Source organism: Procambarus clarkii, chromosome 37, assembly GCF_040958095.1.
Source record: "Procambarus clarkii isolate CNS0578487 chromosome 37, FALCON_Pclarkii_2.0, whole genome shotgun sequence".
Classification (NCBI taxonomy): Eukaryota; Metazoa; Arthropoda; class Malacostraca; order Decapoda; family Cambaridae; genus Procambarus; species Procambarus clarkii.
The window spans coordinates 19,695,779-19,711,178 of record NC_091186.1 but is presented as its reverse complement, the minus strand read 5'-3'; the positions used below and the strand labels follow the sequence as shown (position 1 = coordinate 19,711,178).

General features: G+C 46.2%; 1 protein-coding gene across 1 annotated transcript in view; it reads right to left on the bottom strand.

Moving 5' to 3' along the window:
• The window catches only part of LOC123765735 (lysosome membrane protein 2), a 211,498-nt gene that overhangs the window by 15,846 nt on the left and 180,252 nt on the right, over positions 1-15,400 (bottom strand). Inside the window, 2 exon segments of the mRNA XM_069337228.1 lie at positions 5,517-5,663; positions 8,818-8,943. Of these exon segments, the coding sequence (XP_069193329.1) occupies positions 5,517-5,663; positions 8,818-8,943 (273 nt within the window).

Here is a 15,400-nt window from a genome sequence, read left to right as displayed (position 1 = left end):
CTCAGGCAACGCATGAGCAGGCCAGAGGTGAAACAAAATACAAGAAAGCGTACGAAATGGGGCAGATGTGACGTCCACCATGAACGCAAGCCGGAGCGGCTCCGCCAGCGCCGCACAAAATGAGGTGACAATAAAAACATCAAATAACAGTAGTCCTGAAAACCCAAGAAAGGACAAGACAACCCGATGCGAAAGAGACGACAACCTACGAAGAGCAAGAAAAAGTGCATAGAAACACCAGGAACGTCATACTGTCGCCAAGACGAAGCTCGCTGGTGGGACACCGCCAACAAAGCCACCTGAACACCACAGAGATGGTGATATCCGCGTCAAAATACCAGACGCGAAGAGCCGAGGAGAAGGCTGAACCAGTCACGTACAGGACCGATCCAACCTGCCGAAAGAGGCGGAGCCGCGGGAAAATGCCCCGGGTTCGGACACCTATCAAGCAGCGTCTGAAAAAAAAGGTGGGCCAGCCACCAAGGAACCATAAGGACTGCTCTCGTGAGATGGGCACCAACCAAGCCAGAACCCGAAGCAACAGCTGGTCCGGGAGAAGAGGAACAGATATCCCCACTTCGACCAGTCCTGCTGAAAAGCATCCACCGTGAATGCCTCGCAGGTGGGTAAGGACTCCACATAAAATGGGCGACGCCTAGACCACGCCGACTCGAAGACGTCCATGGCCAGGAGTCCATACGTCCGACAAGGCCAACAAAACGAGTCGGCGACTGGCCAATCCGCGAACAGAGGAATGAACCAAGACAGCTGTCCGCCAGGACGCAGGACACACCCCGGACATGAACCTCATAGTTAGCTAAACCCCGAGAATCCAGCAAACAAGCCACTCTAAGGAACCAACCCCAAAGGTCAACACCTAAGAGAAACCCTGTGGTTCCGGCAAGAACCGCCAGAGAACAGTCCGAACAGAGTCGAACGGTAGAGCACCGAGTGACCCAAACCCTCAGAAGCGCAAACCAGACAGCCACGAACTCCCGAACCGTGCTGTGAGCCCGACGGGCGGACAGACTCAACCATCCCCGACCGACCTGGTGAACACTGGTCACAAAGCCCCAGCCGAGAGATGACCCGTCCATGAACACATCGAGCGAAGGCTCGGGAAGGTGCCAAGGCACGGAACCCCGAAAACCCCAAAGAGGAAGCTGGCGACGCAGCACCAACACAAGATCCCCGGAGGAACGAACCCAACGATTGCAAGAGGTGGAAGGGGAGTCTCCGAAGGAACCAAACAGACGCTGAAGCCAAACCCGACCCCGCGGGCAGACCAGCCCGTCGAAGGTCAGACTCCCGCACAACTGCTCAAGCAACCACTGAGCAGCCCGGGACCCCCTCATGAACAGCCGAAGGTGGGACCACAGCCGCAGTAACACTTCTGGAGGGAAAGACAAGGCGTGGCCCAATAGCCCTAAACAAGGCCCAGGTCCGAACCCGGGACAGAAACAGATGTAATGGCCTCCAGATCACCAGGAAACTAAACCCGGTGATCTGGAAAGAACCACACCCCTGGCGAGCAGACAAGCGGACCGACTGGGAGCCCACACCAGCCAGTCGTCGAGGTAGGCCAGACACCGAATTTCAAGCAGATTCAGACAGGGCACTAAGATCCGGTAAAGATGCAAAAATACACCAAATGCCAAATACAAAATAGGGAAGGCAACAAATGCAGCAAGCCTGAAGCCCCACCACCTACTGTGCCAGTCCCAGAAAACTGGAGAGGAACGTGCCAAGAATTGACCTGGAGGTCCAGGTCCACCATCCAGGCACCTGGCCCCAACAGAAAGCCGGACAGGAGACAACAGTCCTCTGAGGAGGGCATAGAATCCAGGGTGCAGACTGAAGAAGTCCAGAAGAACCGCAGATGCGAAAGGCCCATGACTTCAAAGAGCAGACGGGAACCCCAGAAGGATGGGGTGGATCGACCATGTCCAATGCACCCACTAAGATGACATGACGAAGCGCAGGGAAAGAAGCCCACCCCGCCAGCTCTGAACTCCTCCAAAGGGGGAGAAGCCATCCACCGACACCACCAGAGGCTGGAAGACAACCAAAAGTGTCCACCAACAGCGGGACCATGCGAGAATCAACAGAGCAGGCTGCTCCCCCAGCGCCCCGTCAACAGAGAAGGGAACAGAGCCCCTTCCGAAAGAAAAAGTACACATACACATACATATACATATACACATACAAACAAGTTATGTTATACACACATGTGTAAACACATGTGCACACACACACAGCATACACATGTACATGCGTATACACACACACATACACTTTAAAAGAAAAGTACAAGCCACCGACCAGTGAGCAGAGAGCACCACGCCGGCCAGGCAAAGAAGGCACAAAACTGCATCAAAAGGCCCACCTCGACAACAAAACCTCAAAGTCCCAGCACGACCACAACACGTGCCAAGATCCAAAAAGATCAGTCTGCAAGCCAGGAAGACCCCGGAACTCCAGAAGGCAGAACCGGGTCACACGAGGAAACAAAGCCCCCTGAACCCACAAAGGGAGCCCAAGAGGAAGAAACCTCCGGAACGAAACCATAGAACCCAAAGTACCCCGGAATCGAACCAGGGGAAGCCTAAACCACCACATTTGCCACCACATTAAACAAGGGAGACAAAACACCCAAGCATCCAAAGAGCGGCCGAAAAACCAAGCAGTGAAACAGCCCAGCAAAGGCAGGACACGAGGAACCTGTGGAAGGTAACCCCCAAGCTCCAAGGGCAGTACTTACAGGGCACCTAAAGGAAAGGGTACCCTAGCTGCATATGCAGCCCAAGTACTGAAGACTCACTCCTGGCTCTCACACCCCTGAAAAACAGACACCACACACGAAACACAATGCTGAAAGAACTGGAGCCAGAGCACACAACCATTGCCTATAGCATTAACCAAAAGAACTGGGGTGTGGATCGCTGGCATGGGGGTCTGGGGCTTCCCCTTCCCCTCTCCGGGGAGAGGGGAGCTGCGCAGACAGTGGTGAGGTGACGTGTGATGTCATGCTAGTTTGCTCGTTTCGTTTTGATTAGTTCTATCCACTAGTTCAGCATTTGATAGCAATTTTAACCAGAATAGGGGTTTGTTTTGGGACGCCTACCTTTCTGGGTGCCCGACCCGATCGATGGCAGACAGAATGCTTCCAACCACACAGGGGTTTCTATAGGCCATTGCTCCCCTTGCCTCTCTGAGGGGGCCAGGTTCTTGCTCATGGTCCCCGGTAGGCCCATTGAACTCCATACACATGACTGATGCCAAAGTCTGACATTAGCATATCAGCCCATATAACTCTCGGGAGCTGAAGGGGCTCCCCCCAGAAAAGGGAAAAGTAGGGCAAAAGGAGCACGACGAAACCTCATACTGTCATCTAGAAGAGGAACGAAAGAGGTATAGGAACCTTCACCTCAATCAGTTCAGCTGAAATGCATTTACCATGAGGGCCTCATGATCAGAGAACAGCATCGTAAACAGGAGGCACTGATTCCACACTCATATAAAGAGGCCCTCATCCAGGCACCTGTATGTTTCGTGAAGCCAAAGGAAGGATGTGGCATTGATGGCCCACTCTGTGGTGATGGGAAGGAACTGGGACAGACCATCTAAAAGAATGATGGACATCCCTGAACATGAACTGCAAGGAGAACCAAACCCCCTGAACCCAGCACAAGAGCTACTTGCTGTGTCCATATGCCTCAGGTGCCCTACCCTCATCAGGAGGGTCAGAAAGAGCCACATGGGAAGAGCAAACCCCACAGGGCTCGGGGTAAAAGATGTTACTAACCCAATATTCCAGCAGCATAGTGGAGGCAGAACAAGTGATCGTAATCCTGTGGCACAGACAATGAGCAACCCTCAAACTCACACAAGGTGTGAGCAGGTTTGGAGGGGTTATCCATAGGACCAAAACCACTGGGGATTTCCATGATCTAAAGGCTATGCTGAACCTAAAAGTAAGCTAACACAGCTTGGATTACATGGTTGTGAAGGCCAACCTCGGAGTGCTGAAGGAAAGCCTGCAAACCATCAATGTGCCTCACCAGCCAATGGCGCTCCAGACCAGGCTAAGACAGAGGAGCCACAAGACCTGTGACTCATCCTGGGCGAGGACCACAAGAAGCGAGGAGGACCAATAAGGGAGCAAACCCCCGAACACTAAGAGAAGGCATCTCTGACAATGCAAGGGCATCACTAAAGAGGACCCAGGGAAGGGTCCTCATTCCCTAAATCATCCTTAGCACATGCAGGTCCAAGTGCTCTACATGCCATGCTCTCGCTACACCACAGAGTATAAGAAATGCAACCAAGGGCAAAGACCCAAAATTACTTAATAGAAAGGTGGAGCCTGCATGATTGAGGCAACCCAAGAACCACTACAATAGTCAAATGACCTCCACTGCATCAGCATAAGAACTGACAGCTCAGATCCCAGTAGGGTGGTGAGCTCCTTCCTCTCCTCCCCAAACAAGTATGGGAGGTGGGGAGAATGAGTTAACACTAGTTTTAAGAGATCCAATCATTTCTTTACATAGTTGAGGGAGTTCATTAGGCAGGTTGCAAAGCTTCAATCTCTTGAACCTAGCAGTGGTTTGTATCGACTCGCTTGCTTTCTGGGTGCATTGTCCAGTGAGATGGTGAAATGTTACTGCTCTCAGCACCTCTGTGAGGGGTCATGTTCTGCTCTGTTCCCCGGTTGGCCTAGGAACTATATGGGTGATGCACTCTGTCACATAGGAACCATCTAAGCGTATAACTTTAGGAAGCCACAAGGAGCTCTTGCCCAGAAAAATAACTGATTTTCCGCATATTTAAATTTTTTCATGTTTTCAGGAATTTTCCATATTTTTGGTAATACAGTACTATAATTAAATACTACACTAACAGCTACTAGTGTCTCATAATACAGTTAGGTTCATTCTTGAATCACAAACAGGAATCCCGGGTTTGAATCCCATGCAGGTCAGAAATGGTTTGGCACATCTCCTATCGCCTAATGCTTTTCTTCACCTAGCGGTAAATAAGTACCAAGGAGTTAGTGTGTTGTGGGGTTGCATCCTGGGAAGGGTCAGTGGTTCAACCTTGGGGAACCTTGATATATGCCTAATGTAATTACCTAAGTGTATTTACCTAAGTGTAGTTACAGGATGAAAGTTACGCTCGTTGTGTCCCATCTTCCCAGTACTCTTTGTCGTATAACGCTTTGAAACTACTGACAGGTTTTGGCCTCCTACCACCTTCTCACTTAACTAGTTCCAACCATCTACCACTCTGTGTGCAAAAGAAAACTTTCTAATATTTTTTCTGCATCTTTGTTTCCTTAGTTTGAATCTGTGTTCTCTTGTTCTTGAAGTTGCTGGTTTCAGGAATTCCTCTTTGTCAATTTGGACGATTCCTGTTATTAAACCATTAGGTAATTACACTCAGGCTACCTGTCCCCTAACAAAATGAATTATCATCAAAATAATGTAAAATTTCTATGAGAAAACTCAACTTACTCTGATTTTGCTGAATTTAATTCCTCCAACAATAAGGAAAACAAGTCCAAGAGCTATTAAGGTGCCACAGATGGCATTGACGACGACAAAAGGCAGACTAACTCCTTTTATAACCTCTTTGGACACTGTTGCATTAACATCTGCACTCTGAAAGTTTTCAAAATAATTAGATGAATAAACAGTTTATAAAATTGTTAGGTGAATAAATATTTTACAAAATTGTTGAGTGAATAAATATGGTATTAGCTCTTGCCAATATGGTTTCAGACCCAATAAAAGCACTAATGATGCACTTATTAGTATGATTAACTTGATACATACAGCTCTTGATAAAAATGAGTTCCCTGTTGGGTTATTTGTGGACCTGCGTAAGGCTTTTGACACTGTCAACCACCAAAACCTTCTTGAATTACATCATTATGGAGTCAGAGGACACTCCCTGCAATATCTTCAGTCTTACCTTACTGACAGGCTCCAGTATATTTCTGTGAATAATTCCATTTCTCCTACACTACCTATAAACATTGGTGTTCCACAGGGCAGCATACTTGGCCCTCTCCTCTTTCTCATCTACATTAATGACCTTCCAAATGCCTCTCAACACCTCAAACCAATCTTATTTGCTGATGACACAACTTTCATTTTCTCCAGTCCTGACCCCTCTTGCTCTAAATGTCACTGTGAATACTGAACTAAATAAAGTCCATCTTTGGCTAACTGCTAACAAACTCACCCTTAACATTGACAAAACTTTCTATATTTTGTCTGGTAATAAATCTTCAAATGAAATTAATCTAAGAATAAACAATATACAAATCAGTAGTAAAGTTGATGGTAAATTCCTTGGTGTCCTCATCGATAACAAGCTGAATTTCCAGGGACACATTCTAATATATAAAAAAAACCTAGCGTTGAATGTAATGAAACGCCATTTTCTGGGTGAGTCCCGGAGGCTCCCCGGAGCTATCCATGGCTGATATGGATACCCTAACTATTTTGCATCAGTCGATGTGGGTAGAGTTCTAGGCCTACTGGGGACCACGAGCCAGAACCTGGCCCCCTCAGAGAGGCACGGGGAGCAATGGCCCATAGAAATGCACATGTGATTTGGAGCATTCTATATCTGCCATCGACCTGGGACAGGCACCCAGAAAGGTAAGCGCCACAAAACAAACCCCTATTCTGGTTAAACAACAAAATTGACAAACGAGTGGACAGAACTCCCTCAGGAAAACGAACTAACAAGCATGACGTCACCCGAGCCGCATGTCTGCGCAGCTCCCCCCTCCCCGAGAGGGGAAAGGGGGAGCCCCAGACCCCCGCGCCAGCGATCCCCACCCCAGTTCTGAGGCTGGATATCAAAACCGTGAAAAACCCACCGACCGGAGGGCGGGAGGGTGCCGGGGAGCCTCCGGGACTCACCCAGAAAATGGCGTTTCATTACATTCAATGCTAGTTTTCTGGGGGGAGCCCCTACAGGCTTCCCGGAGCTACCTCACCAAAGACTACCTAAAAAACAAGGGGACATACCCGGGAGGCAGTAGGAGAATCACTCCACAACACGAAGTCGAGACAACAACCCAAGGTATAGCATTCGCCAGAAAAAGGGGAGAACGGACGCAGATGAAGAAAACCTATGATCACGACAATAGGAGCCAAAAACCACTGCGCCTGAGAAGAGCAAGAAGCTCTGCCACACGGCCCCCAGAGGTGAATGCCAACACAAAAAGAAAACCGAGGCAAAGCAAACCTGACCCCAAGGAGCCACAACCACCAAGGAGAAGAAAAACAGGAGAGCACCCTGTCCAAAGACCAGGACGACATAGACAGTGCATAAGCAGGCCGGAGGTGTAACAACGCACGATACAACCTGCGAAACGGCGCAGAAGGAATATCGATACCGAAAGCTAGCAGCAGAAACCAAGGTGCCAGACCCTGGAACGGCCCCAAGCGCCTCTACATCCTTCGCAAGCCAATCCTATTACAGCCCCAGGAGGGAAAAGAAAACGCAGGACCAAAACGAAAATGCCACAAGTGTGCAAGACCACCTCCACAAGTGCAGCTGACAGGGAAGGAACTCGCATAAGGAGCCGCCCCGCACCAACATCCCGCAGAAGGGCAGGAACAAAAAGACTCATTAGGAGCAAAATCGCTCCCAGGAAAACTAGGAGCGCCGAGACAGTGTGAAGAGAAGAGATATTCACAAAAGAACAAAAAGGCCAACACCCAGAAGCTGCTGGGAAGAGGACCCACAAGCCCTAGAAAGGACCGGAGGGAAGCTCAACCAAATGACGACAGACGCACCAGAAAACGGGAAGGAGCAAAACAGGCAAAACAGTCCCGAACCTTGCTTGTTTAGTTTCCTTTCTGTAGAAGTTATTTTGATCTTTTTGGATATAGATTGCACAGGTTAACCAGACAGTGTTTTGATTCGCCTACCTTTCTGGTTCCTTTCCAGGTCAATGGCAAATATGACATACTTAAAATGTAAAGTGCTCATAGGCCATTAATATTGCTCTTTGCGCCTCTCTGAGAGGACCAGGTTCTGGCTCATGGTTCCCCAGTGGGTATAAGAACTCCTGTGACTGATGACCCCAAACTAATATAGCATACACAAGTTCAGACAGCTTCAGGAAGCCACTGGGGCTTACCCAGAAAATGTAGTTTCATTACATTCAACGCTGGTTTTTTGCTTGTGTACTTTTATCTTTCAATGGCAAACAAGAGATTATATAATTAAAGGTTTTCATATATAGGTACTGTATTTTAAGAATTTGCATATTGGTAATTGCACACTCCAGAGTTTAAATGTAATATGTTACTCTTTAGTTTCATTATTCAGGGCTAAAGTTATTGACAAGTTTATCCTTAGCTTCCATATTTTCCAGTGTACAAATCACCATTTTACAAGTATAATTTATGGAAAAACATAAATTTCCTGCATTTCATCACACATTTGTTGAATAGGATTGTCAGGTGGTTTTGTAGGGAAAACATATGATTTTGTATGTGTAAACAAAGTGTATACTTGGTTAATTGTGGACTAAAAATGTGCATTATTTCTTCTGGTAAATACAATAATCCACATCACTGAGGAGAAAATAATTTGATGCAAATGCACAGCAAAATACAGTAGTGTGATATATCTAAGAGAAAATATTTTTTCAACACTGAGTGGTCAATTCAATAGATTTCTTAAAATTTTCAGAATTTTCTAAGTTTTAAAAGACATGTGAATTAAATTTAAATGGTAGCATCATACATAAAAATATAGCATTAATCAAAATCAAAATCAACTTACTTCATTAACCCAAAGAATAGGAAAGGTGACTTCAGGAACATTTTTGAACGAAGGAAGGTTGCCATAGGGTCTTAAAGGTACATTGATCTGAATTTTTTTCGCTGCCTTCATGGTCACCCCAGTCTTCTGCAGAATACAAAGATAATTTCACTACTGGTTACTGAGTAATGTAAATAAATCTTGAATAAAAAATATTGTAAACAAAAGATTGCATGCCACATCCACTTTGGTACACCACTCCCATCTGCCACATCTACTTTGGTACACCACTCCCATCTGCCACATCTACTTTGGTACACCACTCCCATCTGCCACATTCACTTTGGTACACCACTCCCATCTGCCACATTCACTTTGGTACACCACTCCCATCTGCCACATCCACTTTGGTACACCACTCCCATCTGCCACATCCACTTTGGTACACCACTCCCATCTGCCACAACTACTTTGGTACACCACTCCCATCTGCCACATCCACTTTGGTACACCACTCCCATCTGCCACATCCACTTTGGTACACCACTCCCATCTGTCACATTCACTTTGGTACACCACTCCCATCTGTCACATCCACTTTGGTACACCACTCCCATCTGTCACATTCACTTTGGTACACCACTCCCATCTGTCACATTCACTTTGGTACACCACTCCCATCTGTCACATTCACTTTGGTACACCACTCCCATCTGTCACATTCACTTTGGTACACCACTCCCATCTGTCACATTCACTTTGGTACACCACTCCCATCTGTCACATTCACTTTGGTACACCACTCCCATCTGTCATATTCACTTTGGTACACCACTCCCATAGAACAAAAACTACATCCTGCATTGGGCCCTTGCACAAGGATGATGGAACCTTCACAGCTGACAACAAAGAAATAAGTGAAATCTGAGATTACAGTATGATTTTGTTTTTAGTGAACCCCTGAACACATTGCAGATCATTGATCCAAACTAATTATTTATGAATGTGACACCACCATCGAGTTGACGCAGCCATAGACAGCATGCCAATGCACTCTGCACCAGGCCCAGACTCCTGAAATTCTGTATACACCAAGAATTGCAAAATAAAAAAACTCTCACAGGCCCTAAACATCTTTTGGAGATTGAACCTAGATACTGGTATTATCCCTTAAAGCAGCTGAGATTGTGCCACTTCATAAAGGAGGTAGTAAAGCTGATGCCAAAAAATTACAGACCAATAGCTCTAACATCACATATTATAAAAATCTTTATAAGACTGCTAAGATGTAAGATCACAAAGCACATATGGAATTACAGTGTCTTCATATCCCTGGGCAGCATGGGTTCAGAAAAGGGCGCTCCTGCCTCTCGCACCTGCTAGATCACTATGACATGGCTTTAGATGCCATGGAAGACAACCAAAATGCTGACGTAATATACACAGATTTTTCAAAAGGCTTCGACAAATGTGACCAAGGTGTGATTGAACACGAAATGTGCACAAAGGAATTATTGGTAAAGTAGGCTGATGGTTCTTTTACTTTCTAACAAACAGAATGCAGAGTGTAATAGTCAACACAGTAAAATCTGAATCATCTATTGTGAAAAGTTTAGTCCTTCTCTGTTGCCCCTGAGATTTCATGACTGCTACTTGCAGCCCAGAATAACCATTGTGGTTCCCACTTATACCATGGTACTAATTCTGGGCTCAATCTCGCCTTTGGTGAATTTGAGGGTTGTTCATTGCCATACCATGGTCAGGGAGATGATCATCTGTCCTACCTCTGTCATGCTGCCAGGGGGGGGGGTCGGGGACATCGGCAAACCCGGGGTCAGGTAGGACTTGTTCCACACTTGTGCTCCTATTGCTCATCCCTTATTTAGTGATATTTGGGATCAGGCATTGGCTGTGTTGCATGCTCGATTCTTATAATTGCAATAGGCCAGGTTGGAGGCCCCAGAGCTGCCTCGCTTGGGTTATAGGGACTCGAATTTGGGGGCGTTGATTGCTTTGACCTTGGTTCCGTCCATGCCCTCGCTTCCTTCTAAGGTGGGCATGGTTCGCCCTGCTCCTTTCCCCCCCTGCTTCCAGCTTCGAAACATCTAAAGGTTTTGGAATCGGGGCGGGTTTTAACTCGGGATGAGGCTCGGGTGGCTTCGGAGATTGCCCCTTTTGATTTGGGCGCGGAGATGGCTGAGCCCGACTTTCCCACTGACGCTTCTGAGTCAACCCAGCTGACTCCCTTCTCAGAAGTTTTTCCACTGAACTCTGCCTTTTCTTCAGGGGTAGTGGGCATGGATGAGGGCTCTGCCCTGGGCCTGTGTTGGGAGTTCCTGGGGCTCCGGGGAAGTTTGCTTGGAGCGCTTGGGCTCCGTTTGACCCTGCTCAGGTCCTTGTGCATTCTGGCAGGGGTTATTGCTGCCAGGGAGGGAGTTTTCTTACCTTCCTTTCCTGTATGAATTTGAGTTAGGTGCAGCTTCCTCCTGGGTTTGTTTCTGGGTGCCTTTGGGTTCCTTGGATTTGTCCTTCTAGAAATTTCCTTCCTCTCGAATTTCCCCTTGGAAGGTTCGGGAGACCCTTGGTGCATACCTCCTGCGAGACCCGGTTTACACCTCTGTGATGGATCCAGCTTCGTCTGAGTTCAATTTTTCTTCCCTGTATTGGGTCCGTTATGAGGATTCCAGAGTCTTCCTGGCTGGCAGACTGCCTCATCTTCTCTCTTGGCGCTTGGCGTGGCTTTTGTCATACCTTTACACTTGAGCAATGAGAGGTCTCTTCAGTGTTGCAGGTATTCTTGGGGGGCTTGCTTGATTTCCTCAATGAGTGCCTCTTCGCTCCTGCACTTCCTTGTGATAGGGGTTTGGTACAGTTGCGTGCACAGGTCCCCCACTCTTTCGGCTGCTTTGGCAGTTGATGACCTTCGGACTCGCAGTCATTTGGCCTTGGTCTTGCGCTTCTTCAGTCTTCTGGAGTTATCTACGATTGGCTTTTGGAGGATGTGGAAGAATTGTGTGTGAGGCCTTCGGCTGGGGTTCTGGTTTCGGCTGCTGAGGCGCTATCTGCCGTGCTGAAACTGTTTGCACCGATCCTCCGAGAGGTGGTTTCTATGTTTTGTTTCTATGTTTCTCCCAGGTATGTCCCTGTTTTTACTTATCTGTGTGTAATTAGCATCAGGAAAGCTAACAGGGCTTCCCACAGAAAACCAGCATTCAATGTAATGAAACACCATTTTCTGGGCTAGCCCCGGAGGCTCTCTGACACCCTCCCTCCCTCCCTCCGGTCAGCAGTCTTCATTGTTCAAGAACTGGAGTGGTGAGCTGCTGGCTCCCCCTACACCCCACAAAAGGGGTAGCACTAATGAGCAAGAATGCTAGTTGGATGAAATGTTGCTTGTTTGTTTTCTTTCTGGGGAGTTCTTTAGCTATGTTCGGGCATAGGTCACAGTTTTCACCAGATTGTGGTCTGTTTTGTTTCGCCTATCTTTCTGGGTACCCTCCCCAGTCAATGGCAATTATAACATACTCTAAATGTAAATGGCTCATAGGGCATTGTTCCATACACCTCTTTGAGGGGATCAAGTTCTGGCTCGTGTTCTTGGTAGGCATAACAATTCCAGTGACTGATGACCCAAAACTAATATAGCATATATCAGTTCGGATAGCTTGAAGAAGCCTATGCGGCTCGCTCAGAAAATGGCATTTCATTACATTCAATACTGGTTTTTGTCATATACTTAACCCTTAACCACTTAACTGCACTAGCCGAGTATTCTCGGTCAGCGGGAAACTGTGCCAACCGAGAAAACTCTTTTTGATTTTTCCATATCCATTCTAAATGTAATTATCTAAGTGTAATTACCTAAGTGTAGTTACATGATGAGAGCTACGCTCGTGGTGTCCCGTCTTCCCAGCACTCTTTGTCATATAATGCTTTGAAACTACTGACGGTCTTGGCCTCCACCACCTTCTCCCCTAACTTGTTCCAACCGTCTACCACTCTGTTTGCGAAAGTGAATTTTCTTATATTTCTTTGGCATCTGTGTTTAGCTAGTTTATATCTATGACCTCTTGTTCTTAAAGTTCCAGGTCTCAGGAAATCTTCCCTGTCGATTTTATCAATTCCTGTTACTATTTTGTATGTAGTGATCATATCACCTCTTTTTCTTCTGTCTTCTAGTTTTGGCATATTTAATGCTTCTAACCTCTCCTCGTAGCTCTTGCCCTTCAGTTCTGGGAGCCACTTAGTAGCATGTCTTTGCACCTTTTCCAGTTTGTTGATGTGCTTCTTAACATATGGGCACCACACAACTGCTGCATATTCTAGCTTTGGCCTAACAAAAGTCGTGAACAATTTCTTTAGTATATTGCCATCCATGTATTTAAAAGCCATTCTGAAGTTAGAAAGCGTGGCATAGGCTCCTCGCACAATATTCTTTATGTAGTCCTCAGGTGATAGTTTTCTATCTAGAACCACCCCTAGATCTCTTTCTTTATCAGAATTCTTTAAAGATTTCTCACATAATATATAGGTTGTGTGGGGTCTATGTTCTCCTATTCCACATTCCATAACATGGCATTTATTAACATTAAATTCCATTTGCCAAGTGGCGCTCCATGTACTTATTTTGTCCAGGTCTTCTTGAAGGGCATGACAATCATCTAAGTTTCTTATCCTTCCTATTATCTTAGCATCATCATCAAACATGTTCATATAATTCTGTATACCAACTGGTAGATCATTTATGTAGACAATAAACATCACAGGTGCAAGAACTGAACCCTGTGGTACTCCACTTGTGACATTTCTCCAGTCCGATACATTGCCTCTGATCACAGCCCTCATTTTTTTATCAGTCAGAAAATTTTTCATCCATGTTAGAAGCGTACCTGTCACTCCTCCAATATTTTCCAGTTTCCAGAACAACCTCTTATGTGGAACTCTGTCGAAAGCCTTTTTTAGGTCCAGATAGATGCAGTCAACCCAACCATCTCTTTCCTGTAATATCTCTGTGGCTCGATCATAGAAACTGAGTAAATTCGATACACAGGATCTTCCAGATCGAAAACCATACTGTCTGTCTGATATTATATCATTTCTCTCCAGGTGATCTACCCATTTAGTTTTGATTAGTTTTTCCAATACTTTCACTATTACACTTGTCAATGATACAGGTCTATAATTGAGGGGGTCTTCCCTGCTGCCACTTTTGTAGATTGGAACTATGTTAGCCTGTTTCCACACGTATGCTACGATTCCTGTACACAGGGATGCCTGAAAGATCAAGTGAAGTGGAATGCTGAGCTCAGATGCACATTCTCTCAGAACCCATGGTGAAACTCCAGCTGGGCCAGCTGCTTTGTTCTTACTGAGCTCCTTTAGCATATTTTCCACTTCATCTCTAGACACCTCTATCCGCTCTATGTTGTTCTCTGGAATTCTTATCATGTCTGGTTCTCTGAAGATTTCATTTTGTACAAACACACTTTGGAACTTTTCATTTAATGTTTCACACATTTCCTTTTCATTTTCCGTGAATCTGTTTCTGTGTGAATCTGAATCTGTGAATGTGTGCGTGTGTGCGTGTAATTACCTAAGTGTAGTTACAGGATGAGAGCTACACTCGTGGTGTCCTGTCTTCCCAGCACTCTTTGTCATATAATACTTTGAAACTACTGACGGTCTTGGCCTCCACCACCTTCTCGCTTAACTTGTTCCAACCGTCTACCACTCTATTTGTGAAGGTGAATTTTCTTATATTTCTTCGGCATCTGTGTTTAGCTAGTTTAAATCTATGACCTCTTGTTCTTGAAGTGCCAGGTCTCAGGAAATCTTCCCTATCGATTTTATCAATTCCTGTTACTATTTTGTACGTAGTGATCATATCACCTCTTTTTCTTCTGTCTTCTAATTTTGGCATGTTTAATGCTTCTAACCTCTCCTCGTAGCTCTTGCCCTTCAGTTCTGGGAGCCACTTAGTAGCATGGCTTTGCACCTTTTCCAGTTTGTTGATGTGCTTCTTAAGATATGGGCACCACACAACTGCTGCATATTCTAGCTTTGGCCTAACAAAAGTCATGAACAGTTTCTTTAGTATATCTCCATCCATGTATTTAAATGCAATTCTGAAGTTAGAAAGCATAGCATAGGCTCCTTGCACAATATTCTTTATGTGGTCCTCAGGTGATAGTTTTCTATCTAGAACCACCACAATTACGCCCTAGACAAGCATGACACGAAGGCCACAGAAATCGTGGGACCAGGCATGAGCAAACAGAGTGAGCCTCCGCCCCAATCGCCCCCATAATTACCCAAGTGTAATTACATAAGTGTTGTTACAGGATGGGAGCTACCCTCGTTGTATCCCATCTCCCCAGCACTCTTTGTCATATAACACAGAAAGAACCTTGCAAATTAGGTTCGACCTAGTGACTGTCAGGACTCCGGCGATCGTCCCCACAACCTGGCTATGAGTCTTTCTCTTTCTTTCTCTGTCAATGGATTCCCCGTGCCGAACAGAAACAGATGGCACCGAAGGCTGTACCTGTGTTGAATCTGGCACCACTAGCCTACCACGATGGGAATAACCCCAAGCCCTGGCACG